The 17684-nt window shown below is 34.8% G+C and overlaps 1 protein-coding gene and 1 pseudogene across 6 annotated transcripts in view; both read right to left on the bottom strand.

Annotated features, from left to right (window-relative positions):
• The window catches only part of TDRD3 (tudor domain containing 3), a 200086-nt gene that overhangs the window by 30587 nt on the left and 151815 nt on the right, over positions 1-17684 (bottom strand). For all 6 annotated transcript variants that reach the window (XM_050766527.1, XM_050766523.1, XM_050766529.1 and 3 more), the window contains 2 exons: positions 15114-15964; positions 10185-10310 (listed from right to left, as the gene is read on the bottom strand). In XM_050766527.1, the coding sequence (XP_050622484.1) occupies positions 10185-10310; positions 15114-15964 (977 nt within the window). The remainder of the gene's footprint in view (positions 1-10184; positions 10311-15113; positions 15965-17684) is intronic.
• On the bottom strand, positions 14550-14620 carry LOC126940922 (uncharacterized; annotated as a pseudogene).

Raw genomic sequence — 17684 nt, 5'->3', positions numbered from 1 at the left:
GAAAAGCTATCATATTAAACTGTCATGTACAAGCTTGATGTTTGAAGAAGGACTTTTCAGTAATAAAGGTGACCACCAGGAGTATATCATCATTCAACAAATAATTACTGATCTCCTTCCACTGTTTTAGCTAACAGCCCAGTTCATGTACTAACTTAAAATTCTGATACTATCAAGATTTAAAAGAGATGGCACTTATAGTATGCATCTATTGATTATTTATAGAGTTCCTTTGCATGAACTCACTTTGAGATCTCTCAAGTAAGCTCTGGAGTTTGATCTGAGAGTACCACAGCTCATCTGATTTATCAACTGGTATCAGGAAAGTAAGAATAGGAGATCAAAAGCAGTTAAGTACTAATAAGAGTTTGTTTTTTAGAAGGTTCTGAATAACAAGCTTTTAATACTATTTAATACTATTTAATACTATTTAATACTATTCAAAGGCTTCAGAGACAACACAGTAGCCTGCTAGTAAAAGAGCAATATAAATGTTGATACAAAGTAGAAATTGTGGTCTTTTAGGAGGCCTCTTCTCCATTTAAAAATGTACACATACTCAATGGAATTTACTAGTTTTGACACTGTTTTCTTTTCTTCTTCTTCTTTTTTTTTTTTTTTTTAAGAGATATCATCTTGCTTTGTTGACCAGGCTGGAGTGCTGTAATATAGTCATAGCTCACTGCAAGCTTGAACTCCTGCGCTCAGGCAATCCCTCCCATCCTCCCATCTCAGACTCCTGAGTAGCTGGAACTGAGTACTTGGAATTACAGGTTCATACCACCTCATCTGGCTACTTTTTTATTTTATTTTTGTACAGTCAGGGTCTTGCTATGTTTGCCCAAGCTGGTCTCAAATGATCCTCCTGTCTCCGCCTCCCAAAGTGTTGGGTTTGTAAGCGTGAGCCACCATGCCCAGCCCAACACTTTTTTTGATTTAGTGAATGCTAGCTTAATGAAAAAAAAAAAAAAAAAAAAGAATTTCACATTTTGGCTTAGACTAGATTATTGTGGAATAAAAAACACAAAACCCAAAGAAATGATAAAAATACCTCACTGCTGGGACATATAAACTTCATGTAGGTTATCAGGTAATGATCACAAAAAAAAGACAGCAATATTACAAAAGCTATAATGAGAGTCTTCATAAATAACAATTTCTGAAAGTGAATACATAAAAGTTTCCAGAATTAGTTAAAAGATCAATGAGTTGTATGTAATTATATGTAAAATAAAATCTTTATTTGTATGCAATAAAATAGTATTACTAATGGTACAAGTACTTAAAAAGGACAAAATTTCAGGAAAATATTTTGTCTTCTACTCACAGAAAGGAAGAGGCTTGGAATGTGATTGAGGAGAAATTACTGTTTATGTATTTAATCTCTATTTATAACATAAAAATATCATATTATTAGAGATTTGGAAATTCTAAAACAATGTATTCCAGAGATAAATCTTTACCCATGTTATGGATGGGACATTTGAAAACCAAAAAGATAAAAAAAAGTTAAGATGGTTTCCAAGTATTTCCTGTAGACATTCTATAATAGGTTCTATACAGGGAAAAAAAAAAAATTCCATGAGAAAATGACTTTGTGAAACACATACATTATCTCTCTCTCTCGGAGATTTAAAATACATATTAACTTGTTATTGACTCAAAGAAGTCCTGTAATCAAAAAATGTACTTAAATTTTTTTAATCTAGATTTTCCAAATTTGTTTAACCATGAAGTGGAACTAATGTCCTCAGAACATACTTTAGAAAACCCCAAGCGAGGTGGACGAGGCAAGAATAATTATGTACAAAAAAAAAAACAAACAAACTTTTGTATTCTTATCATGGTCTAGGTTGCTTACTAGAACCTCTTCATTATGTTTACTCTTATTAAACTGTATGAGTTTTTAAAGGCAAATAAAATGTACTCACTGTTGCAGTACTTCCTTTCCCTTCTGAATGGAGCTCTCAGCCAATGACAGGCTACTAAAGGAGTTATTTCAAGCCAAAATGTAAAACCCTTGCCAGTGGTTCCCAAGTTTAATGGAACTGGAAGCTCTATAACACCAGAATATTTCTCACAGGGAAACAGATCAACTCCGCTCTTTTACTAGAGGTATGATAGTGAAACCTATTATACATGATTCTAGAATAAATAGCACAGGTCCAGCAAAGTTCAATAAATTAAGATCAGTAGTAAGGGCAGCCCATATACATCAAAAGATACCACTCACTAGAGGTAAAAAGAAAAAGAAATTTAAAAATTAAAAGGCCAAAAGGATATAATGTTTAGGAAACAATGGAAATTGAGAGATGACTAATAAGACGATAAAAGTAAGACTAAAGAGAAATAGTATTAAGTAGAGACATACATAGGATTTAAAAAGAGAATGAACAACTGACAACTCATTATGGTATGCAATCAAATAGGTATCGTAAGTTCACTTTTAGTCCATCACCATCAAGGTTCACCATCACTGACTATAAAAGAGAGAAGTTGCAATGAGGGAGTTCCATCTGAAAGGGAATAAAGTCTATGGTAAAATGAGCAACATTATTTTTCTGCTTTGTTAGATGCAGATGAAAGAAACTCAGAAATTCATCAGAAACTAAAACCAGGTGCGTGTGTGTGTGTGTTCAATGGGATGCCTTTTCAGATTTATGAAAAATCTTTAAAATATATTGACATGAGTGTCAAGATATATGCCCAATAGGAGACTAACATCTCTGAGACCACAGAAATAAGACAAAACAAAAATATCCTTCAAATCCACTTATTTTACTACTTTATTTCCTGTGCACTATTAGTAAGTCTTCTACATATATTTGCAAAAGAATGGTAAAATTCAGTACAGTCTGAAATTACAGCTTTAAAAGTATCTATAAGTAAAGTAAATGAAAAGATAAAATTTGCACTTCCAGGAGAACAAGTTTTGGGACTACTGAACCAAAAGTATCAGAGAGAAAAATAAGATCTCCTGAACAATTCCAGCCCCGTTCAGTTGTGACTCTCACCCATGATGCTTCCTTAAGACTATGCTGAAGGAGGCCAGGAACAGTGGCTCACGACTGTAATCCCAGCACTTTGGGAGGCTGAGGCAGGCGGATCACCTGAGGTTGGGAGTTCGAGACTAGCCTGACCAACATGGAGAAACCCCGTATCTACTAAAAATACAAAATTAGCCAGGCGTGGTGGCGCATGCCTGTAATCCTAGCTACTCAGGAAGTTGAGGCAGGAGAACTGCTTGAGTCTGGGAGGCGGAGGTTGTGGTGAGCCGAGATCACACCACTGCACTCCAGTCTGGGCAACAAGAGCAAAACTCTGTCTCAAAAAAAAAAAAAAAAAAAAAAAAGACTATGCTGAAGGAAAAATCAATCTATTATATAATATTGGACATACAGGTAAAGTATCATAAATATACTTCTTAATTAACCAATGCCATATATTCAGAAGGCCCTACTTTAGGTTACCATTAATAAAGGGGAGATTTAGGTGATAAAAGATTAATGGAATAGCTTCTGGTATTATTCACATATACAAAAGAAAAAAGAAAAAAGAAAAAAAAAAAAAAAAAAAAAAGAATGCTGAGGGCTGGGCAAGGTGGCTCACACCCATTATCCCAGCACTTTGGAAGGCCAAGGCGGGCGGATCACCTGAGGTCAGGAGTTCAAGACCAGCCTGGCCAACATGGTGAAACGCTGTTTCTACTGAAAAAAACAAAAATTAGCCTGGGTGGTGGCGGGTGCCTGTAATCCTAGCTACTAGGGAGGCTGAGGCAGAAGAATTGCTTGAACCCAGGAGGCAGAGGTTGCAGTGAGCCAAGATCATGCTATTGCCCTCCAGCCTGGGTAACAAGAGCAAGGCTCCATCTCAAAAAAAAAAAAAAGGGGGGGGGAAGAAAAAGAAAGAATAGAAAAATAAAAAGAATGCTGTAGATTTTTCAAATAGTTATGCTAACCTAATACTTAATATTTTTAATCTAGCATTTTCCAAATTTGTTTAACTATGAAAGTGGAACTAATGTCTACTTAATAATAGTTAAATAACTTGAGGCTTAAATTTTTATGAATTGTAATTAAAGTTAGAAACAGCTGCATTATTCTTAAAATAACTTTAGAAAGAGTGATGGCATGTGTTAGGTAATATCCTGCCATGTTATTTCACTTTGGGATTTACTTCACCCTCAGAAAAAAGAAACATGAAACAATAATATAATCTATACTTTCACTGCTCAATAAAGGAAAACTCAGAATACCCAGAAACCTTTTAAATATGTTTTTACATATAGTTTATTTAAATAGATCATAATATGTTATTATCAGATACTAGAATTCAAACAATATTTTGTACAGGTTATTAAAATAGCATATTATTTTCTTAGTATTATTTTAAATGGTCAATTAAAATGTCCCCACTGAATAATATAGCTAGGTCAAAATTAAATCTCAAGTTTTTCATAATATTCCATTAGGCTTAACTATCACGAACTGAATTTGGAATTAAGGGTTAGATATGAACAAATTTTAAGGTAACATTTATGCATATGGAATACATTTATTAATAAATGTTCCGTCCTTCTGTGTCAGAGTTCTTATATCTCCAGCAAAGTGTTTTTGTATAATCCGCAACCTCCCACAAAAATTGTAAAAGGCTGGGTGACAGATGAGGAAGAAATAAATAAAGCACCATCTAATACAACCAAACTTTATTAAAAGAAAGCTTAAAGATACTGCATGGAATCCCTAAGTTCCATGTACCACGATTTGAAAATTATGTTCTTGAATGGCGCTAAACTAGCCATATGGTTTCTTTCTGATTTACTCTTGTTTATATTAGAAAATGAACACTGCTCACACGGCAGTCTCTGAAAGTTTCCCAAAATATGTGTGGTAGAAGAAGATGTATTTCAGTGACCTTAACCAGTAAGTATGAAAAATTATAACCACTAACTTATTTAAGAACTTATCAGTAAAAATGAAAAATCTTCTGGACTAGGGTCACATAGGTGCTTGTATTGTTTACTAAATACTAATTGGCAAAACCACTGTTACATAATTCTAATCTTCCTCTGAGGTCAATGGTTTTTATAAGAATTATCCTTCTTAATATCTACTACGATATTTTATCAAATAAAACTAGATGGAGCCTAATTGTATAACTATGCCATTAAAATTACTAACACGACCTATATTTAGTACTCATTTTAAACTCATTATTATATGTATCACAACTCTCCATCACCCTTTTCATTAGAATTATGGAAGGTTCTATTTTTCTTTTTAATATTATAATAGTGATGGAATAATTTGTAGCTTATTAATATTATTTGAATTTGAAAAGGTAACTTTCACACATGTGCTTCCCAGGATGACATTGTAAAATAAATTGTATACAAAGTTACTTCAAAACCAAAACTTGAGATTGATAGTCCTTCATTTTAAAGTATGCTAACATGAAAATATACATAATTATCATAAAAAAGAACCCAAACCCTCCTACAAACAAATTTTACTTTTTAAATAGATAAAATATATAAGAACTTTTTTTTTTTTTTGAGAGGGAGGCTCGCTCTGTCGCCCAGGCTGGAGTGCAGTGGTCGGATCTCAGCTCACTGCAAGCTCCGCCTCCCGAGTTTAGGCCATTCTCCTGCCTCAGCCATTCGAACAGCTGGGACTACAAGGCGCCCGCCACCTCGCCCGGCTAGTTTTTTGTATTTTTTTAGTAGAGACGGGGTTTTACCGGGTTAGCCAGGATGGTCTCGACCTCCTGACCTCGTGATCCGCCCGTTTCGGCCTCCCAAAGTGCTAGGATTACAGGCTTGAGCCACCGCGCCCGGCCGTAAGAACTTTTTAAAGAGATACAATTCTTTAAGTTATGCTTTCTTCTTCCACATTAATTTTATCTTTAATATGGAATAATAATCTATAATTATTTAAATTAAAACTTCAGTAAATAACATTTTCTGTACTCGTATTTTGTTTAAAGCTTCAAGAAGAATTCAGACCCTAATCAGATATTTCAGTTTGTTTCATATAATAAAAACTATGACTTTCTTATCTTTGTGCAGAGGGCAGGGATTTTTGTGTTTTATAGACTTACGTATTCCCTCACCTAGAACAGTGCCCGACACCTAAGAGATGTACTAGACACTTAATGAATATTTATTGAATAAATGAGTATTCTACAGAAAAACACTTAAGATAGGATGGCAACTTAAAAGACAATAACAATTTGCCTATTACTTTCCAGAAGTACTGGCCAAGATGATGTGCATTGTATGTTAAGGTCTTAGAACTAACAATTACCTACACAATAATCATTTTTATCGTTGAAATAATAGCTGAACAATGATCATTTGCTGATACCAAGAAGTGGATACTATGAACTTTTAAAAAGAAAGTTTAGGTATCAACACACTCTAAAACACTTCTTAGGATATAAAAGTCTCAATAAAATTCAGGTCATGAATATTTATGGAAAATGAGGACCCAGCAATGTTTTCCCAGGTTTAGGAGAACAATTCAGAAGGAACAACACAAAAAGTTTGCCTGACCAGCAGCACCAGGGTATTTTACAAGCTTCCAAATTGCCTGTGGCATCTTTTTGCTGGTTTCCTGGAATTAGTTTTAGAGTTTAAAGGAACCAATTTGGAAAAGGCCTGTGGAAAACAAAAGTAGCAGGTTTTCTTTGCCCCTAAAGTTTTCTCATACAGTGGTAGGAAATAGAAAATCTGTTTTTTTCCATATGTAATTTTACTAGTAAAACATGAGACTCCATAATGCTTCATTTACTTTGCTAAAATAAGAAAAATCCTACAATGTTAAAAGAACTCATTTTTTGAGATAAATAAGAGCATTTATGCAGTTAATAATGAGTATTTATCCAGTTAATACTTTCAGGGGCTAAGAGATATATTAAGCTGGTGGCCTCTATATTTCGAGGAGATATTATTATTATTAAATAATAACACACATCTCATGTGTGTTAACTAGAAAGTTCACTGCAATAAAGACATCATACTAAGATAGAATATCTTAAGACAGCCAAAACAAACAAACAAACAAAAAATAACAGGTGAAATCTAGCTAGAACAAATAAATCACGGATGACAACAGAAGTTTAATGAATCATTTTGAAGAAAATTAGTATTTAATCATAATCAAAACACACATTTTGGCCATATAAATGTGTACTCAAAGACACCAACATTAACACTTTCAAAATATTTCAAAAATATACTCCCTAAGTGCGTATGTTCTAGAAGTAAAAATATATATCCACACGAAAAGGAGAAATAAATATTTGGCCTACTGACAAATTTAAGGCAAATAATTTCTAAATTTCATGAGAAAAACATTAACACTTACATTTAAAGTATTAACTTGATTTTTATTTTAATTTTCCATACAATGGGCTATTAACTTAGTCATCGAGTCACTTCATATATCATGCTTTTTATTTAATGATTTATGCTTATACTTTTAAAAGACAATACAAGCAACTAATTTTCTACAAAGGCTTTTGGCTTATATGCAGGCTTTTCTGACTGTTTTTCTGCAAACTAGTTTAAAAAAATCTTCACTAAATGATCACTGCTACATTCAGGAAAACAGGAGTTTTCCAAAATCTTATGGCAATAACAAACATAAATCTTAATAAAAGATACCATTTCACAATAAAAAAAAAATTGTAGTGCACATATATAGTGCACAAGTTAAAAAATTAAAAATTCCACAATCCATAGAATAATTGTGCTAAGGCCTCTCTAACCATTCCCCTGCAGCTTTGCAGCCCTTTAATTTTTCTAGTATGATTTATCAGTTATAGTTACCTTCTTATTGGTACAGTGAATGTTTCATTTTTTGATAATTTTGTACATTTTTGATTGACTTAAAACTTGTGATAGTTTCCTCTTCACCAAAATTTTTTAAAAGTACTCAAAGACCCCAACATTAATACTTTCAGGGGCTAAGAGAATTCTATACTAACTCCACATTACATGTACTGACAGCAACACAGACTATATTTCTTCAGGGTTTTTTGACATCTATGTGCACACAAATATTTTTTAAAATACAAATAGGTCGAGATATATTAAGCTGGTGGCCTCTATATTTCGAGGAGATATTTCTCTCAACTAAGTTAATTATTTATGCAGATAAAGAAGAAAGGCTGATCATGATGTGCATGATCCAGAGATGTTTGTTATAGTAACTTATGCAAATTCATAAAACATCAACAACCATTTGATTATAAAAGTATGAGAAAAGAAATACCAGACTCTCCAAAAGATTCAGTGATTCTATCCTGCTTCTTTCTGTAAAATATTTCAAATATTTTATAAAAGATTTTTAAGTTGATTGTAGAAAAAGAAAATAGGTTAATACATGACATAATAAAAGATAAATATTCATAAATAAGTAGGAAGAATATGAAAGTATTGCTGTAATTCAGAACAGAATCATTAAATGAGCTGTGACACCTGATAAATTGATTTTCCAGCTAAGTTTATACAGACCTAAAATCAAGGATAAAGCAATGAGGACTCTTAAAGGAGAAATACGAAAAGTCACTGACTATAGAAAGCAAATGATCACTTCAGGACCAAACACCTCTCAATGGAAGAGCTACAGTGAGGAATAAGAAATGTGCTCATCAGCTATGGCCACCCTGGAACAGCAAAAGGAAAGAGAGAAGAAACCACATAAGAAAACTAAATTTTTCTTTAGGGAGAGAAGAATAAAATTAATCTCTTATTAAGTCTTCTAAAAAGTAAGAAGTAAATAACATAAGAATTGTATTTTGAATCTTTAACTGCTACGGCTAAAAACAACTGGGAACATAATAAATAGCAAACCAGGACTCAACTTCTAGAAATACAGATTCAATACATAATTACTTTCATCATCAAAACTAGATTAAAATGTGTGTATTAATGGAAAAGAGAATGAAAATAGCCATCATATGAGAACCTCTCGGAAGACTAAAAATATAGTTACACCAAGTTTCTCCAAGAAAACAAAGATGTAAATTAGATATTGATGATTTGGGGTTTTTAGGCAAAGAGCAATTAAAGTTTAGAGAATAAGAGTTAGGGAAACAATCTCTTAATTAAACTTTGAGCCATTAGTAATCTTATGTTGTAAAAGTTGAACAAAATGCCAAAAAATAAAGATCCATGGCCCAAAACATTATTACTACTATTAGAGTTTTTGGTTTTTTTGTTGCCATTTTATTTCTCTTTCTGGAAGGTAGAGAAGGGGTGCCACTGAAGATATGACAGAAAAATTTTAGAAGACCAAAACTAAAAGCAGTTCATGAGAAAACAATGTATCCTTCAATGATGAAAGCTACTGTCTGGATGATGTAATTTTCTAGAATATTTTGCTATTTTAGGAAAATGCCAACATATTTGTTGATATTGGCTTATAACAATAAATTTATTAATAGCTACTCACAAACTAAATGAAAGAATTACGAAAAACTTCACAGAGCTCATTCTAATACATCTTGTATTCTTGTTTCTGCCTAAATGTAAGAATCAATCTATATACAATCACATAAGTTCTTTCTAAAATGGACTCCATGAGGCCAGTAAGTTCTAAGTTACATCATCAAATTTATCACACAGCTTTGACATAACATTTGGTAACAAAATTAATCCAATAATTAGCAAACAGATAATTTATAGTTAACCTGTACATATATACATCAATATATATGCAGTAAATGCAGTGTAAAATTGTATATAACTTAAAAGTGTTTTTCTTAATTTCACCTGTAACTAAAATAATAAATGATACATGCATATCCAACAGAGATTTGAATTTGACAGCTGCTGGACATAATTTAGTAAAATTCAAAGTAACAAACTGGGAAAAAAACAAAATATGCATAAACACCCATTTCACACGTAGAAATTTTTGGCGAACATGTAAATAAGGGCACCTATTTCCAAAGCATAATACAACAAAACATTACACAAAAAAAGTAATTCCAATGCATTCATTTTTATTGTAGTTCAGTGTAAGCATTAAATTCAAATCTTACTTTAGGGGTAGCCAGTTATAAGTAAATTCAAAATATTATTCCACTTGCAAATTTTGTATGGCTATCTAATTCTTTAGAGCTATGTATTTTCTTCAAAATAGTTTATGCCTTTGTACAGAATATGTATCACGTACCCATGCCTCTGTCTGAACGGGCTTGATATTGCTCAGTAGCACCTCTTCATAGTTTCCGTAGTCAGTGAATTTAACAACTGCCGTCATACCCGAAGAATGGAGGGCTTCAACTTCTGCCCGGTAAAACTGAGGGGGCAAAGGGAGCTTTAAATATGACAATTGGTATTTATAAAGGGCAATATTTGAGGGAAATGCAAATTCTTAAAGTGTTCCAATGTGTAATATTCTTTAGAAGGAAAACTTACCTTTGGAGCCCTTTGACTAACATTAGTAAGACAATTCTTTTTATTTTTTTGAGACAGGGTCTTGCTCTGTCACCCAGGCTGGAGTAAAGTAGCAAGATCTTGGCTCACTGCAACCTCCACCTCCCCAGCCCAAGCGATCCTCCCATTTCAACCTCCCAAGAAGCTGGGACTACAGACGTATGCCACCACACCTGGCTAATTTTTTGGTATTTTTCACAGAGATGGGGGTTTCACCATGTCGCCCAGGCTGGTCTCAAACTCCTGAGCTCAGGCAATCTGCCTGCCTTGGCCTCCCACAGTACTGGGACAAAAGGCGTGAGCCACTGTGCCCAGCCAACAATTCTTTATACTAATCAGAATATATAACTATAGAGTAATTTATTTTAAAAACAGAAATATCTGACTAAAAAAAAAAAAAAATGCAAAAAAGGTGGCTCATTGTTTCAGTCATCACAAGTGGCTGGAATGAAGTAGGAATGTCAGGTAAGAAGCTAAGCCCATCACTTAAATCCAGTATTTATAGGATTAAAGACATTGCAAGTCCAGAGACTTACCAGTTTCCTTAGTGTTAGCAGGCTCTAAGAACTGATGCATATTTACAAACTCACAAGGAACTGCTTTACTTAATAACTACAATTGTTTATCTACTTATTTATTTATCTTTATTTCTAGAGACAAGTTCTCACTCTGTTGCCCAGGCTGGAATGCAGTGGTATGATCACAGCTCACTGCAACCTCAACCTCCTGGGCTTAAGTTGTCCTCTTGCTGCAGCCTCCTGAGTAGCTGGGTCTATAGGTGCATACAACCATGCCTGGCTAATTTTTAAAAATTTTCAGAGACAGGGTATTGCTAGGTTGCCCAAGCTGGTCTCAAACTCTTGGCCTCAAGTGATCCTCTCTACCTGGCCTCCCAAAGTGTTGGGATTACAAGCATAAGCCACTGTGTCTGGCCAATAACTACAATTTTAAAATTTATCTGTTAAATTAACTGGGAATAGGTCATCTGATTGCAGTAATCTTTCAGTACAGATCATGCTATCCAGGCCCCAAATTGTAGGTCTGAATATTGCTTAACTACAGTTTTAAAATTTATCTGTTAAATAACTAATATATAGCTCTATTTATCTGTTAAATTAACTGGGAATAAATTATCTGATTGGAGTAATCTTTCAGTACAGATCATCCCTTTCAGGACACAAATTGTAGGTCTGAATGTTGCTTAGTAAATGTGAAATGGAAACAAAGAACAAATTGCTGTTAATGTTTTCTTCAAGCTAAGGTATTTGAATGCTCTATTATAGTATAACACTATCTACTCTAATAGTATCGCTCTTTTTTTTTTTTTTTTTTGAGATGGAGTCTTCCTTCCTCTGCCGTCCAGGCTGGAGCGCAGTGGTGCAATCTCGGCTCACTGCAACCTCCGCCTCCTGAGTTCTAATGATTCTCCCGCCTCAGGCTCCCGAGTAGCTGGGATTACAGGCACGTGCTACCACGCCTGGCTAAATTTTGTATTTTAGTAAAGACAGGGTTTTACCATGTTGGCCAGGCTGGTCTCGAACACCTGACCTCAGGTGATCTGCCCGCCTCTGCCTTCCAAAGTACTGGGATTACAGACATGAGCCACCGCCCCCAGCCAATAATAGTATCTCTTAAGAGGTTCGCTAGAATTAGAAAATACTAAAGGCAACAAAAATTCATTTTTTTCTCATCCTTCTAAAAAATGAGTTACCCTCAAAATAGTGGGTTTTTAACTAGTATATTTAATATTACAAAGGTAGTTAGTGAATTCATGGTGTTTCCTTTTCAGGTCTGAATGTTAGCAAGTTTAGAGACATGATGCTGTAATTTTCCTCATCTTAGAGTTCTTGTTATACCTTCTGATCTCTCCCCTCTTCCTTTATTTCTTAGCCCCATACTTTTGTGTTCTGTAAATTGTTCTGAGTTGCCAAATTATGCCAGTTCAGGTAAATTAAACAAACATGTTAATTTAAGATACAGCATGAATCATGCTGGGTTTATTGGGATATATATCCAATAAAAAGGCTAAAATCTATATTTATTCTACAAGTGAAGACTTTAACTAGAAGGAATGACATGGTCTAAGACCAGGATCACAGTAGTGGCAATACTGGTGACAAATTTAAAGGGAATAAAGTTTCAGGCAAGGAAATCAATATGGAGGTTGTTGTAATGTTCCAGTTGAGGAAAAAATAGCTGAACTAGTTTAGCAGTCTAAAGGAAGAACTTCCCGGAAATTTCCATATTCTCCTATGGAAATGAAGCTAGAGTCACTTACCAAGCCTTTCAAACATTTTGAACATTTCTTGGTGAATCCAATCTCTTACTTCTGCTCTTGTCAAGGTCACCAATAACCCCACATTATCCAATACAGAAAACACTTTTCCATCCTCATCTTAACCTCTCACGGGAGCATCAGATATAGTGACTATTATTTCTAAGGTAGCTATTGTTGGCTCAATAAACACTGATTTCCAAGTACTTCACTTTTTCTTGCCTCCACCATGAAGGAGAAATAGCTAAATATAATGAATCTCCCACTACTCAAAACAAATAGTTCCTGAATTTTGGAAATTAAGTGGTCTGAGTTGGAAGAATAAGAATCTGGATAGTGAAGACCACCTGCATCTGTGTTTCAAGCCTTCCTAATAGCCAGGAAGTGGCCATATGAAATAGTTCCAAATCTGCTGGTATTCCTGGGAATACCAGGCTTTTGCTTTTCCAGAGAAAAAGAAAAGACACACAGTGCTGTCTCCTCCTTTCCTTCCAGGCTTAAGTAAAGATGTGACAGAGATGCTGTTTCTAAACAATCATCATCCCACTCACACAAAAACCTTAAAAGCCTAGGCCATCTAGCTGTTTCACTCTGTACTCCTTATTCTATCATCAGGCAACATCTAACACTCTGCTTATACATCTAACACTCTGCTTATACCTCATTATTTAATGAACACAAGAAGGCCTGGTTCTTGACCCCAAATCCTATAGCATCCTTAATAAAGGATCCACCCAAATCCCTAGTGTGAATTTCAATTCCTTGAAATCTTCAGTTACCTTTACTTAAACCATTCCCTTTAGCCACATACTCTCATAGGCACACCCTTACTGTATCAACTGCAACCTATAAAATATTTATTTTGGACTGGTGCGGTGGCTCACATCTATAATCCCAGCACTTTGAGAGGCCGAGGCGGGTGGATCACCTGAGGTCAGGAGTTTGAAAACAGCCTGGCCAACATGGTGAAACCCTGTCTCTACTAAAAAAAATACAAAAAATTAGCTCAGCATGGTGGTGCCTGCCTGTAGTCCCAGCTACTCGGGAGGCTGAGGCAGGAGAATTGCTTGAGCCTGGGAGGTGGAGGTTGCATGAGCTGACATCATGCCATTGCACTCCAGCCTGGGCAACAAGAGTGAAACTCCATCTCAAACAAACAAAAAATTATTTAGAATATTTTTCCTCTTTTGAGTTGCTTCTCACATCCTCCCAGACCTTTTGCTCTGTAACTCCCTTACATACATTTTTATTACCTTGCTATTGTCTTCATCCCCTCACCATCCTACTTTCATCATATATAAGTGCTCTCTCCACAATTAACTAACAGAGTTAACAAATAATTATGAAGTCCCTATACTGTGAAAGAAGCAAGACTACAGACGAAAACCAGATAGACAGAGTCCAGCCTTCAAGGAACTTAATATCATGGTAGTGCAAAGAGATACCAATTCAAGAACCAAAACAAAAAATATTTACAAATTGTGATAAATTTTAAAAAGTGATTAAGGCACTGATTAAGAGAATAATGTAAGTAGAAGTATGGGGCAGGTCAAAGAAGGCTTCTTCTAGGAGGTGAGGTTTGAGCCAAGCCCTCAAGGATGAGAAGACTAGCTGACAGAAGAGCAGGTTGGGCAGAAGGAAAAAAAATGTGCCAAGTCCCCTTCTCTCTGATGGTCTCTCTGTCCCTTTCCCTTTCCTGTCCTCACTGTGCCGGTCTTCTAACTCTTGGCTAGGCTTTTACTTGACCCACTGTACTCTTTCTTGCCCTCATCTTCTGTCTTTCCTTCCTTCTTTCCACTACAATTTCTCTCTTTCCCTTAAGCCACCATATAATATAAAACTAAAAATTGGTTTAATAATTTTTACACTTGATCTTAGCCAAAAGGCCGAGAAGTGATGGTTTAATAATTTTTAAATCATTACAAGATAAATAATTAACTTACATGTTAACTTTTTTAAAAAGTAGGCTGAATGTGTACTATTTTCTTTCACTGAAAATCTGCAGAATTTCATTTTGTGCCACTCAACTGATTTTCTTCCTTGTGAATCAGCGTAATTTTACCAGAGTGAAAAGCAAACATATGTAATTCAGCTGATGATAAGTAAAATAAAGTTCAACTTCACATAATTATTTCTACAATATTTTTCTGGCACGTAAGCTAAAGCCAAACTGAACTTAACCAAATCTTATGGGACAGATTGTCCCTAGGCATCCATAAAAATATTAAATATTTTGTTTATCCTTCATATATCTATAAATCTGTTCAAAGATTTTAAACAGGTACGATAGTAGGAAAAAACTCATAGTTCCAAAGTGACAGCTTCTAGAAAGTCCCGCTAGAATGTAACATTTAGTAATATTAGTGTATAGTATCTTTAAAGCATCCATACCTTGTTGTCCTCCCAATAAAGTGCAAAACATTCATCTCCAGGTTTCCACATTTTTGCATACTCCATAGGAATAGATGATTCTAGTATTTTTTCTGGCTTAATTGGCCCAGTTCTTCTTTTGGGCCCACTACTGTAAAATATTTTATCATCATAGGGTATAGTTGTGACAGGTCCTGCTGGCTTAATAGGTCCTATTCGTCTTCCTTTCAGTGGCATTTCTACTTCTCCATTTGGAACACCAATGAAACTATTACTTCGAACTGGATTCTGATTATCAGTGTTTACATTAAAATGTTTTTCAATTTTTATACCACTGAAAGCTTCATTATTTATTGTTTGTGATTTCCTGTCATAAAAATAATCAGAAATAGATGTTTGGTTTTCTCTTTTTCCACGTTTTTGATTATTATAGTCTACACATTCTTGAGGAAGTGGATTTTCTTTTGCCTCTGCAAAGCAGGGACCTTTTCCTGATCTGCTTTGCATAGAGTTATCTCTTTTTTTAAAAGCACCATCACTATGCTGAGAACCTAAAGGATATGAAGTATCTTTAGTTCTGTCATATCTAGAATACGGTCTATCACATTTGATTCTGTCTTCGGCCCATACTTCAGATGCTGAAGAAGTACTTGGTCTTTCAGAACCTCTATTTCGAGGTAATCCACTGCCTTCTAAAACTGACTTTGAATTTGGGGAGTCTCTTTGAAAACGAGGCGGTTTTTCATTTCTTGGCTGCCTGGTATCATTTCTAGGAGGATGTCTCAGATGATTATTATCTTTTACTCCATTTTGCTCAGTATTTGATGATCTGTATTGTCCCTGATGAAGCTGCTGTGGCTGTGATTTAGGTTCTGAAAGGTAAAAGTATACCATATGCAAATTAAGATGAAGACTCTGCATTAATAATTATTTCAAAATGCTTTATTCTATTAATACAAAATTATCAAACTACTATTCTAAAATCTTCTTCCATCTTCCTACATCATTATCTTACTCCTTCTCTGCTTCCTTGGAGTCCTGCATTTCTAATGTACGGTTTTCTTAGTCAGCAACATTAATAAAGTAAAGTAGTAAAATGGACCACAGAAAAATGGTGGATAATCCAAATTCTTATAATACAGCTACCTACATATGCTATTCTGGTAAATCATCTCCTAAAACATTAATGAAACAGATCTGCAAATTGCTAACTCAGAAACGGCTATGAAACTGCACAAGTACAACCCTGATCAACTCCTTCTGAATGCCACTCTAATTTAGAAATATATAGCTATTATTATCAGTCATGTTCTAGCCTTAGCAAAAATGTTTCTTTTCAAATCTTTCTGGATCTGGGAATTGCTACGTGTTTATGTTACAAACAGATATCCTACTATAAAAAAAGAGTTTATGTTACACATAGATATCCTACTATACAAAAGAGTTAATTTTCTTGATCTGTCAAAGTAACTAAGAGTAGGGACTACTTGGAAATACAGAAAAGTGTCAAAAGTGGAAATACCAAAAAAGTGTCAGAAACATTACTAAGCATAACAGTGCCTATAATGTCCAAGAAGTAACATGATAAATATATATAGATAATTTTTGATGGCTATATTTCACATAGTGATTTCTATTCTGTTTCAGTTTGTACCATGTCACTTATACTTTCTTCCTCCATAATTTCACTTAGCATGTCTATAACACGATTACCAAACATACCAAACATACTCATTGGTCTTTGGTGTATGTGTCTTGTTTCTCTCATCATACATCATAATCAACATGCAGCTGTAATTATTCTTATATTTCCCCAGGGTTACAACTTTTCCAATGAGAGCCTCCACTGACATCTTGGGTGAGACTGTTCCCTCTGTTGCAAGGAAATTAACTACAAGAAAATTAACTTCATTGACCTACAGATACAAAATGCCAAAAGGACCCTCCCCCAGCATCCCCAGGCATGCTGACTGTCAAAACTTTCCCCAAAACATTTCCAAACAGCCACCGGAGGCCAAAAGGTATCTGGTAGATTGTTTAAAACAACAGGAATAAACGTTTAAAGGTTACTGAGTGACAAAACAGGTCACGATTAAAGATCAAAGCTCAAAGTGGTCAGGTCAGGCATGGTGGCTCACACCTGTAATCCAAGCACTTTGGAAGGCTGAGGCAGGTGTATCGCTTGAGGCCAGGAGTTTGAGACCACCCTGGGCAACATGGCAAAACCCTGTCTCTACTAAAAATACAAAAATTAACCAGGTGTGGTGGTGCACACCTGCAATCCCAGCTACCCAGGAAGCTGAGGCAAGAGAATCGCTTGAACCTAGGAGATGGAGGTTGCAGTGAGATGAGATTGTGCCACTGCTCTCTGGCCTGGGTGACACAGCAAGACTCTATCTCAAAAAAAAAAAAAAAAAAAAAAAAAAAAAAAGACTCAAAGTGGTCCAAAAAAACCCATTCTCAACCGAACCAATGGAAGCTAGAAGTCAAAAGGCTATAAATACCTTTAAAATTATGGAATATTTTCTAAGGAAAATATTAATCCAGTCAAACCACCCCTTAATTGTGACAAAGAATGAAGATTTTTCTAAG

The sequence above is a fragment of the Macaca thibetana genome, chromosome 17, assembly GCF_024542745.1.
Source record: "Macaca thibetana thibetana isolate TM-01 chromosome 17, ASM2454274v1, whole genome shotgun sequence".
NCBI classification, from domain to species: Eukaryota; Metazoa; Chordata; class Mammalia; order Primates; family Cercopithecidae; genus Macaca; species Macaca thibetana.
This window is presented reverse-complemented; position numbering and strand designations above follow the sequence as displayed.